The 12,188-nt window shown below is 46.3% G+C and overlaps 1 protein-coding gene across 1 annotated transcript in view; it reads right to left on the minus strand.

The window, feature by feature from the left end:
- The window catches only part of ITPR2 (inositol 1,4,5-trisphosphate receptor type 2), a 260,824-nt gene that overhangs the window by 85,035 nt on the left and 163,601 nt on the right, over positions 1–12,188 (minus strand). The window contains exons 41-46 of the mRNA XM_077266872.1: positions 10,935–11,194; positions 10,060–10,260; positions 9,758–9,868; positions 9,584–9,679; positions 9,381–9,500; positions 758–865 (exon numbers count right to left, since the gene is read on the minus strand). Of these exons, the coding sequence (XP_077122987.1) occupies positions 758–865; positions 9,381–9,500; positions 9,584–9,679; positions 9,758–9,868; positions 10,060–10,260; positions 10,935–11,194 (896 nt within the window). The remainder of the gene's footprint in view (positions 1–757; positions 866–9,380; positions 9,501–9,583; positions 9,680–9,757; positions 9,869–10,059; positions 10,261–10,934; positions 11,195–12,188) is intronic.

Here is a 12,188-nt window from a genome sequence, read left to right on the forward strand (position 1 = left end):
AAAAGGGTGAAAAATTACCAAAAGTATGACACTCATGAAAAAAGGGTGAAAAATTACCAGAAATATGGCATTCTTGAAAAAAATGCGAAAAATTACCAAAAGCGTGGCACTCATGAAAAAAGTGTGAACAATAGCCAGAAAATATGGCATTAGTGAAAAAAATGGTGAAAAATTGACAGAAATATGGCATTAGTGAAAAAAATGGTGAAAAATTGACAGAAATATGGCATTAGTGAAAAAAATGTGAAAAATTACGAAAAGTGTGAAAAATTACCAGAAATATGGCATTAGGGAAAAAAAATGCGAAAAATTGTGGCACTAATGACAAAAATAACACCAATTAACACAAGTCTATAATTATAGATAAAATGTGAAAAATTACGAGAAATGTGGCATTAGTGAAAAATGGTAAATGACAGCAAAAAAAGTGAAAAAAATTTAAATACGATGTTAATGAAAAATAATGAAAAATTAGCACAAATGTTGTATTAGTGAAAAAAAAGGAAATATCCTCAGATACGACATTGTCGAAAAAATTGGAAAAAATTCCACTAATACAGTACAGAAAAATTACCAGAAAAATGGTATTAACAAAAACTGCCAAAAACTCACGTAAATATGACGGTAGAGGGAAAAAAATGAAAAATTAACAATATATTTTATTGGTGAAAAATTGCTGCAAATGTTGAATGGAATCAGCCATTAGTGATATAACACCACCCCTAATGTGGGGGTCTCTGCCCCCCGGCCGCTTTACCTCGATCTGGGCCGTGTGGTTGGCGTAGTATTTCAAAGCTTCGTCGCCCTCGTCCGGATCATTACCCGGCCGCAACATCTGCTGCAGAGTCTTGTAGTGGCGCGCCAGCTGAAAACATAAAGCGCCATCATCAGGGACACAATCCTCTCCGCGGCCTTTCTCCCTGTCAATATCTCACTACTTTTAAGAACACATCTTGCTGTCAGTGAATAGAGACTTGTCCTCTAAGTGACGGCTGAGAAGATCATTCGAAAAAAAAAAAAAAAACTCCGATAACGAGTTCTGCTGCTGTTCTATACGGCAAAGCATCATGACTGTGGGCATTTATTTATATGACAGAATATGCCTGTAGACACCACTAGGGGGAGCTGTCAACACTACTGACCTCAATGGGAGATGCATCATATATAAATATATGTATAATGATCTCCCTCTAGTGGTGACTGTATATATAACCTGTATGCAGCAAGCTCCCTCTACTGGTGTCGCCTATATATAAATCTGTATACCATTAGCTCCCTCTACTGGTGGCTGTATATAAATCTGTATGTAGTGAGCTCCCTCTACTGGTGACTGTATAAATCTGTATGTAGTGAGCTCCCTCTAGTGGTGATTGTATAAATCTGTATGCAGTGAGCTCCCTCTAGTGGTGACTGTATAAATCTGTATGCAGTGAGCTCCCTCTAGTGGTGGCTGTATAAATCTGTATGTAGTGAGCTCCCTCTAGTGGTGGCTGTATAAATCTGTATGTAGTGAGCTCCCTCTAGTGGCGGCTGTATAAATCTGTATGCAGTGAGCTCCCTCTAGTGGTGGCTGTATAAATCTGTATGTAGTGAGCTCCCTCTAGTGGTGACTGTATAAATCTGTATGTATTGAGCTCTCTCTAGTGGTGGCTGTATAAATCTGTATGTAATGAGCTTTCTCTAGTGGTGACTGTATAAATCTGTATGTAATGAGCTCCCTCTAGTGGTGGCTGTATAAATCTGTATGTAGTGAGCTCCCTCTAGTGGTGGCTGTATATATAAATCTGTATATAGTGAGCTCCTTCTAGTGGTGGCTGTATATATAAATCTGTATGTAGTGATCTCCCTCTACTGGTGGCTGTATAAATCTGTATGTAGTGAGCTCCCTCTAGTAGTGGCTGTATAAATCTGTATGTAGTGAGCTCCTTCTAGTGGTGGCTGTATATATAAATCTGTATGTAGTGAGCTCCTCTAGTGGTGACTGTATAAATCTGTATGTAGTGAGCTCCCCCTAGTGGTGACTGTATAAATCTGTATGTAGTGAGCTCCCTCTAGTGGGGGCTGTCTAAATCTGTATGTAGTAAGCTCCCTCTAGTGGTGGCTGTATAAATCTGTATGTAGTGAGCTCCCTCTAGTGGTGACTGAATAAATCTATATGTAGTGACCTCCCTCTAGTGGTGACTATATTAATTTGTATCTAATGAGCTCCCTCTAGTGGTGGCTGTATAAATCTGTATGCAGTGAGCTCCCTCTAGTGGTGACTGTATAAATCTGCATATAGTGAGCTCCCCCTAGTGGTGGCTGTATAAATCTGTATGTAGTGAGGCAGAAATAGCTGTCTGACCATTGTGAACCATATCATTTTTCATGGGACTAACTTCTTCTGTCCCTCATCTGTGTAGTAAAGAGCTGTCACCAGTGAGACAGGAAGAACCGTCTGACCTATAGAGGCAGGATGTTCAGAACTTCTGTTCCTGCTATTGTTTCTATAGAAGTTAGTAAATTTGTGGTCCATCCACAAAACGCGTTCTGCATTGCTGTCTACCTCTAATGAAATAAATCTGGCTGAGCTGCAATACCACACGTAACCTGTAGGCAGGTGTGGCGCTATGTTTAGCAAAAAAATATATACAGCCATGATATTGTAATTGTGCACAACCCCTTTAAGTTCTTGGATAACTGCTTTAATGGACTAGTATTATTGATGCCATGATGGTGGAGCATGCACAGCGCCCCCTGTAGGCAGGTTCTCTGAGTTCCTGTTCTGTGCCAGCTCGCACTTCTATCTCATCCTCAGGGTTACAGATAATAGAGGTTTTCTGAGAGAACTCTGTGTTATTCAAGGTAAGGCACAACAGGGAACAGTCTAATCAGGTCTACGGGGACCCGCAGCTTCCAGCTCGCCGTCTACTCGGCAGAACTTTCAATTAGCTGAGCGGACTCTGTTCCTGATAGAGAACGTCTGACACATCCTGCGCTGTGTACAGCATTAAAGACAGCTCTGAATGAGGACGAGTGGCACTGGGCATGCAAACAGGCTTGAAGGATCAGGGATATTCATAAATGTCAATCATAGCTTGGCAGCTCAATTCTTTAGTATGATGTGAGCATGGAACTGTTAAGATGGCAGCACACATCATTTATAAAACTTAAAAAAAATATTGTCTTTTCCCTTTAAGAGACAAAGAAGAGGCGGGGCTTCACTTAAAAGAAGGTGGGGCTTAAAGGATTTGGTCAATGTTTTCATATTTATATATTAGTCAGTCTGTAGGAAATCTTACATAACATGTAAGTAAAGCAATACCCACTAAAAATCATAAAGCCTTCAAGGAATGCTATCTGGGCGATTTAACAAAATGGCTGCCATTACAGCTTAGGAAATGTAATTAAATTGTCTGGGAAAGTTGTAATGGCGTTTATATTTTCTTTCACCAAGCCTTCTTAGATTTCTGGGGAAAAATATTTTATTTATAAAAATACCTAAAAAAAAATATTTTTTTTCCCCTTTAAGTGGGAGGAGGAGCTTCAGAGAAAAAGGAGGGATTAAAGTTTACAGTTTTTAACAAATTAACAAAGTAACTCCTTTTGAAAGTTTATAAAGTTGATGACCTCTCATCTCAGTGATTGGTTGGGTGAGTGGGTAATGGTGTCCATATTTTTGTCACCTTTTATCTAGATTTAATAAACAAGTTTTTGCCCTTTAAGAGGCACAAAAGAGGCGGAGCTTAATCATAAAGGAGGGGCTTAAAGGGTATTGTCCAGATTTTACATTTTAATTAAATAAAAGTCTGTTTGTAGGAGAGTTTAGCCTATTAAAACAGCAACTCTCTTTAAAAATTATAGACCCCTTGAGCATCTTGTCTGGATGACCATCAATATGGCCGCCAGACATCCTACAAGCTGTCGTTGGACTGGTTGGGTGAGTCATAATAATACCCATATCTCTCGTCAGCTAGCTTTCGTAGTTAATTTATTAGGCTAATAATTATTTTTTAACTTTTTGCCCTTTAAGAGGCGGAGCTTCAATTAAAAGAAGGAGGGGCTTAAAGGTTATAGTTCATGAGAAAGTTTATATGATAACTAGTCAGTTTGTAAAAGGAAGAAGAGGCAGAGCTTCGATTAAAAGGAGGGGGTTAAAGGTTATAGTTCATGAGAATGTTCATATGATAGCTTAGTCAGTTTGTAGGAATTTTTAGCAAATTGCCAAGGAAACTCCCCTTACAAATCACAATGTCTTTAAGTCTTCTTATCTAAGTGACTACAAAAATGGCCGACATTACATCTTAGAAGTTGTCCCTAGAGTGGCGGGGTGAGTTGTAACGACGTCCATATTTGTTGTCACCCAATTTTCTCAGATTTATTGAAAAAACTTGATTTTTGAAACAGTAAAAAAAAATTCACAACTTTCCACTTTAAGGAAACATTTTTAATAAGAGGAGGGGCTTCACCTGAAAGGAGGAGGAGCTTAAAGGTTTTGAGTCATATTTAAAGTTCCAATCCCATAAAATAGTCGTTTTTTTTAAGTTTATCGAATTCAAACTTCTAAAATTTGTAACACCTGAATCCTTCCATCTGGTTGACCACTAATGAGGCCACACCTCTGACTTTCTTTTTGTTTTGTAGTGACCGCCCCTGAGGAGCTTGTAAGGGCGGACATTATTGTTCCCACCCGCCAAGACTGATTAAAAGTTTCACTTAAAAAACTAGACAGAAGATGGCGATGAAAGGACTTATAATTACTCTAGATTATTTTCCCTTTAAGAGACGGCCCCTTAAAGGGATTTAAAAACATAGCTAGTATCTTCCAAAACAGCGCCATACCTGCTCATGGGTTGTGTCTGGTATTGCAGCTCCTTTATAGTGAATAAAGCAAGGCTGCAATACCACACACAACCTGTGGGCAGGCGTGGCGCTGTTTTTACAAGAAGTCACATTTTTCTGGGGTTAGTGGCCCTTTAAAAAAAAGAAGCAATTTGGAAAAATGAGTAGTTGAGTCTGGAATGTAGCGGTTGACCAAACCGCCTCTGCTACATGCACTAATGCAATAAATATCGGCTTTTCTCGCTGGGTCGGTGCCGCGCTCGATGTAATGATTTTGGGAGTTAATGAAGACATCACGAGATGAGACCGCTCCGGCGGTGTGACGGTCTGCGGGGTGTAGTGACGGTCAGCGGAGGAGGGGGTGCGACGCTCTGCCGCTGCACGCCTCCTGATTCTGCAGCGGTTTAATTAGGCGCTGTCACTGCCATCGCAGACTTGTGAGTCACGCTGTACTAGACAGTCTGCCTGAGCCTGCGAGACGCGCGCCTCCACCGCGAGATGCCGAGCTGTCACATGAAACCAACAAAGACAGCGCCGCGTGTTATAAATAGGAGGCAGCGGTGGCGTTCACGGGGACGGCGACGGTTCTATGAAAACTCCGCGCTGCTGCTGCAAATTAGAGAAGACGGAAACTTTCTCCTAGAAGAGGCAAAGAACTAAACTCACCCAGCTCTCCAGTAACCCTGAGAAGCACAGAAGAGCGCCCCTAGTGGTCATATAGTAACAGCGCCCCTAGTGGTCATATAGTAACAGCGCCCCTAGTGGTCATATAGTAACAGCGCCCCTAGTGGTTATATAGTAACAGCGCCCCTAGTGGTCATGAAGTAATAGAGCCCCTAGTGGTCATATAGTAACAGCGCCCCTAGTGGTCATATAGTAACAGCGCCCCTAGTGGTTATATAGTAACAGCGCCCCTAGTGGTCATGAAGTAATAGAGCCCCTAGTGGTCATATAGTAACAGCGCCCCTGGTGGTTATATAGTAACAGCGCCCCTGGTGGTTATATAGTAACAGCGCCCCTAGTGGTCATATAGTAACAGCGCCCCTAGTGGTCATATAGTAACAGCGCCCCTAGTGGTTATATAGTAACAGCGCCCCTAGTGGTCATATAGTAACAGCGCCCCTAGTGGTCATATAGTAACAGCGCCCCTAGTGGTCATATAGTAACAGCGCCCCTAGTGGTCATATAGTAACAGTTCCCCTAGTGGTGATATAGTAACAGCGCCCCTAGTGGTCATATAATAACAGCGCCCCTAGTGGTCATATAGTAACAGCGCCCCTAGTGGTCATATAGTAACAGCGCCCCTGGTGGTTATATAGTAACAGCGCCCCTAGTGGTCATATAGTAACAGCGCCCCTGGTGGTTATATAGTAACAGCGCCCCTAGTGGTCATATAATAACAGCGCCCCTGGTGGTTATATAGTAACAGCGCCCCTAGTGGTCATATAGTAACAGCGCCCCTAGTGGTCATATAATAACAGCGCCCCTGGTGGTTATATAGTAACAGCGCCCCTAGTGGTCATATAGTAACAGCGCCCCTAGTGGTCATATAGTAACAGCGCCCCTAGTGGTCATATAGTAACAGTTCCCCTAGTGGTCATATAATAACAGCGCCCCTAGTGGTCATATAGTAACAGCGCCCCCAGTGGTCATATAGTAACAGCGCCCCTAGTGGTCATATAGTAACAGCGCCCCTAGTGGTCATATAGTAACAGTTCCCCTAGTGGTGATATAGTAACAGCGCCCCTGGTGGTTATATAGTAACAGCGCCCCTAGTGGTCATATAATAACAGCGCCCCTAGTGGTCATATAGTAACAGCGCCCCCTAGTGGTCATATAGTAACAGCGCCCCTAGTGGTCATATAGTAACAGCGCCCCTAGTGGTCATATAGTAACAGCGCCCCTAGTGGTCATATGGTAACAGCGCCCCTAGTGGTCATATAGTAACAGCGCCCCCTAGTGGTCATATAGTAACAGCGCCCCTAGTGGTCATATAGTAACAGCGCCCCTAGTGGTCATATAGTAACAGTTCCCCTAGTGGTCATATAATAACAGCGCCCCTAGTGGTCATATAGTAACAGCGCCCCCAGTGGTCATATAGTAACAGCGCCCCTAGTGGTCATATAGTAACAGCGCCCCTAGTGGTCATATAGTAACAGTTCCCCTAGTGGTGATATAGTAACAGCGCCCCTGGTGGTTATATAGTAACAGCGCCCCTAGTGGTCATATAATAACAGCGCCCCTAGTGGTCATATAGTAACAGCGCCCCCTAGTGGTCATATAGTAACAGCGCCCCTAGTGGTCATATAGTAACAGCGCCCCTAGTGGTCATATGGTAACAGCGCCCCTAGTGGTCATATAGTAACAGCGCCCCCTAGTGGTCATATAGTAACAGCGCCCCTAGTGGTCATATAGTAACAGCACCCCTAGTGGTCATATAGTAACAGCGCCCCTAGTGGTCATATAGTAACAGCGCCCCTAGTGGTCATATAGTAACAGCGCCCCTAGTGGTCATATAGTAACAGCGCCCCTAGTGGTTATATAGTAACAGCGCCCCCTAGTGGTCATATAATAACAGCGCCCCTAGTGGTCATAAAGTAACAGCGCCCCTAGTGGTCATATAGTAACAGCGCCCCTAGTGGTCATATAGTAACAGCGCCCCCAGTGGTCATATAGTAACAGTGCCCCTAGTGGTCATATAGTAACAGCGCCCCTAGTGGTCATATAGTAACAGCGCCCCTAGTGGTCATATAGTAACAGCGCCCCTAGTGGTCATATAGTAACAGCGCCCCTAGTGGTCATATAGTAACAGCGCCCCTAGTGGTCATATAGTAACAGCGCCCCTAGTGGTCATATAGTAACAGTTCCCCTAGTGGTGATATAGTAACAGCGCCCCTGGTGGTTATATAGTAACAGCGCCCCTAGTGGTCATATAATAACAGCGCCCCTAGTGGTCATATAGTAACAGCGCCCCCTAGTGGTCATATAGTAACAGCGCCCCTAGTGGTCATATAGTAACAGCGCCCCCAGTGGTCATATAGTAACAGCGCCCCTAGTGGTCATATAGTAACAGCGCCCCTAGTGGTCATATAGTAACAGTTCCCCTAGTGGTGATATAGTAACAGCGCCCCTGGTGGTTATATAGTAACAGCGCCCCTAGTGGTCATATAATAACAGCGCCCCTAGTGGTCATATAGTAACAGCGCCCCCTAGTGGTCATATAGTAACAGCGCCCCTAGTGGTCATATAGTAACAGCGCCCCTAGTGGTCATATAGTAACAGCGCCCCTAGTGGTCATATAATAACAGCGCCCCTAGTGGTCATAAAGTAACAGCGCCCCTAGTGGTCATATAGTAACAGCGCCCCTAGTGGTCATATAATAACAGCGCCCCTAGTGGTCATAAAGTAACAGCGCCCCTAGTGGTCATAAAGTAACAGCGCCCCTAGTGGTCATATAGTAACAGCGCCCCTAGTGGTCATATAGTAACAGTGCCCCTAGTGGTCATATAGTAACAGCGCCCCTAGTGGTCATATAGTAACAGCGCCCCTAGTGGTCATATAGTAACAGCGCCCCTAGTGGTCATATAGTAACAGCGCCCCTAGTGGTCATATAGTAACAGCGCCCCTAGTGGTCATATAGTAACAGCGCCCCTAGTGGTCATATAGTAACAGCGCCCCTAGTGGTTATATAGTAACAGCGCCCCTAGTGGTCATATAGTAACAGCGCCCCTAGTGGTCATATAGTAACAGCGCCCCTAGTGGTCATCAGAAGTACATCAAACCTTCCGGCTGCATTTTAGACATTAATGCTCCCGCTTTTTATGTGATACGGAATGTTCCGTTGTATCAATAGACTTTCCGGACCACCAGATGCCGGATTACAGGACCCTCTCTGTCCGTCATAGGCAGGTGTATTAGTCTGCAGTTTTTATTACGGGGAGGACACAGGACGGCGGTGGCTCAGACACTGATTAATGGCTCGCTGAGACCCTGGCGACATATTTATGTGGCGCTGCCCACGCCGGGTCAGGCATTTACAAGAACCTCTGCTCACTGCTGGTAAAATAACTCACAGGTCGGGCGCGGGAAGAGCGAAACAGCCGGATCTCCCCTCCCCACCGGGGAAGACATGAAAGTCACCATCGTCTGCACCAAACATGAAAGGAAGAAGGGACATGGGGCTGACGGCACCGACAACGGGGAGCGGCGCTCAGAATAGTGGAGGGCACGCTGCGGTGGCATGGGCCACATCTCTGCAGGATGGGCGACATCCTCACCACAACCCTCTGTGCGTCCAGGTAGTATCTGCAGGAAGGCAGCTGGTGGGCAAGAAGTAACAGCGCCCCTAGTGATGAAGTGATAGCGCCCCTGGTGGTCATACAGTAACAATGACCTGAGTGGTCGCGAAGTAACAGCGCCCCTAGTGGAAACAAGTAGCTGTGTCCCTAGTGGCCATAATGTACCAGCGCCCCCAGTGGTCATATAGTAACAGCGCTCCTAGTGGTGATGCTTGCTCTCTCATCTCCATACACAGTAGTGCATGGGCACATGGCTCCTACCTGGTGGGCCAGGATGTAAATGTTATGACCCACGACTCTTGGGGACACCTGATCTTCGGGCCCGTGCTCCTCCTGGTCGCTCTCCAGGCCCTGGTTATAGGCGACCTTTATTACATCCACCTGTCAGGACGAGGAGATGATCAGGGTTAGTGTGAGGAACCCAATGGCCGTGCTATCGTCGATACATAGACGATGTTCTTTACCAGTTCTCCGGGCCTCATGTTGTACAGGATCCTCTCGGCGTTCTCACTGTCACGGCGACTTTCCATGATGGCCAGCAGCAGTTTGGAGGCGTTGTTCTGGAAAAGATGGAACGTTATCACATTTCTGCGCTGTCTAACCATAAATCGGCCTGGTGAGGAGGACATGAGCCACACCTTTAACTGAAGCACCAGGTCCATGCGGTATCGGCCGAGCGGGTTGATGTCATTTAGGATGAGGGCGATGATTATGTCGATCCCGTTGGACTCATGAGTTGCGATGCATGTCTGCAATACAGGGGTCACATGCGTGTTAACCTTGACTTACATCATTTATTGTCCCCCAGAGCAGCATTCATAATTCTGCTTTTTTCCAGCTTTCAGTTTCGATCACCTCACATTTTCTGAAGCTCCACTTCAGCTATTCGGAAGAGGGTCCCACATGACTTGGAGACCCCGCTCTACCGACTTCATATTACCTGATTCTCATGGCAAGGACCCTGGCAATATTCGGTCAAGCTCTCCAGCGTCTGGTTCACCAGAGCCACGTTCCTCTCGTTAATATAGAGCCCCAGGAGACCCAGGCCGCCCGTTGTGCTCCCACAAATACAGTCCAGGAACTGCAGGGTCTCACACACCAAGTTATAGTTGGTTTTGTTATTCTGGTTCCTCAAAAAGTTCTGGAAAAGGAAAGTGTTGATATTGCATTAACTTACTGGAGCAGAACTCTCGCCGTGGCAACGACTGCAGTGAGCATGCTCGGTGTCATGTGCAGAGGACATTGTGCAGAGAGGAAGGAGGAGCTGTCCCCGTCACTTCTTGTCGGTGGTGTGATCCGGTGTCATCTTCCCCAATATATGATCTTTACATAAATATGACATTATGCCTTTGTCTTTTAAGGGAGAGAGTTGTGGGCATGCTCTGTGACCTGTGCAGAGGTCACTGTGCAGGGAGAGAGAGCCGACGTATGCTCATCACCTACTTACAATGGCGTGTTCTTGTTATATCTGCTTCCTACGTTTGATCTTGGAGCCTCCATGATATTTTTACAGCAACCACCTGGCAATAAGAATGAACTACTGACTTCTATGGAAGGCTGTAGTGGGAATGCTCTGAGTCCTGCGCGGAGGTCACTGCGCAGGGAGTGGGAGGAGCTGAGGGATTTTTGTCACCTATTGTCAATAGTGCTATCTGCATCCAATATACGATCATGGGGCAGTGATCAGGTCTTTAAAGGAAGCACCTGACTTTTGGTGACCCCAGCGACATTCCCTTTAAAAGGGTCATTCCTTGAAACCTTAACTTTTGGTAAGTCCTACAGACGCCAGGGAGACAGTAACTGTTGGCCGTTCACCTGTAGCCCGAGGTTGTGGTTCTCGCACAGGAGCTGAAGAAACCGCAGGATGGGCTGCATGATGGTTATGACGGGGCTGACTGTCACCGCCTCCTCCGCCGTCTTCTCCTCCCCTCCTCCGTTATCGCCTCCAGAACCGATCAGATCCAGATCCGGGTCTATTTCCTTCCGGTAGACACAGTACGCTTTGGAGGTGGCAGAGGACGCCTCGGCTAACTGGCCCTTCATCCCCTCCTTAAGATGCAGCTGAGAATCCCGCGCTGCAAAAATAAATCACCATTTACAAAGCATCATGGGAAGCCAAACAACCGCTACACAGGCATGACACACCGTCATCCCTGCATGACACACCGTCATCCCTGCATGACACACCGTCATCCCTGCATGACACACCGTCATCCCTGCATGACACACCGTCATCCCTGCATGACACCGTCATCCCTGCATTACACACCGTCACCCCTGCATTACACACCGTCACCCCTGCATTACACACCGTCATCACTGCATTACACACCGTCATCTCTGCATTACACACCGTCACCCCTGCATTACACAGTCACCCCTGCATTACACACCGTCACCCCTGCATGACACACCGTCATCCCTGCATGACACACCGTCATCCCTGCATGACACACCGTCATCCCTGCATTACACACCGTCATCCCTGCATGACACACCGTCATCCCTGCATGACACCGTCATCCCAGCATTACACACCGTCACCCCTGCATTACACACCGTCATCCCTGCATTACACACCGTCATCCCTGCATGACACACCGTCATCCCTGCATTACACACAGTCACCCCTGCATTACACACCGTCACCCCTGCATTACTCACCGTCATCCCTGCATGACACACCGTCATCCCTGCATTAAACACCGTCATCCCTGCATGACACACCATCATTCCTGCATGACACACCGTCATCCCTGCATGACACACCGTCATCCCTGCATGACACACCGTCATCCCTGCATGACACACCGTCATCCCTGCATGACACACCGTCATCCCTGCATGACACACCGTCATCCCTGCATGACACCGTCATCCCTGCATGACACCGTCATCCCTGCATTACACACCGTCACCCCTGCATGACACACCGTCATCCCTGCATTACACACCGTCACCACTGCATGATATACCGTCATCCCTGCATTACACACCGTCATCCCTGCATTACACACCGTGACCCCTGCATTACACACCGTCATCCCTGCATTACACACCGTCATCCCT

The sequence above is a fragment of the Ranitomeya variabilis genome, chromosome 5 (genome assembly GCF_051348905.1).
Source record: "Ranitomeya variabilis isolate aRanVar5 chromosome 5, aRanVar5.hap1, whole genome shotgun sequence".
NCBI classification, from domain to species: domain Eukaryota; kingdom Metazoa; phylum Chordata; class Amphibia; order Anura; family Dendrobatidae; genus Ranitomeya; species Ranitomeya variabilis.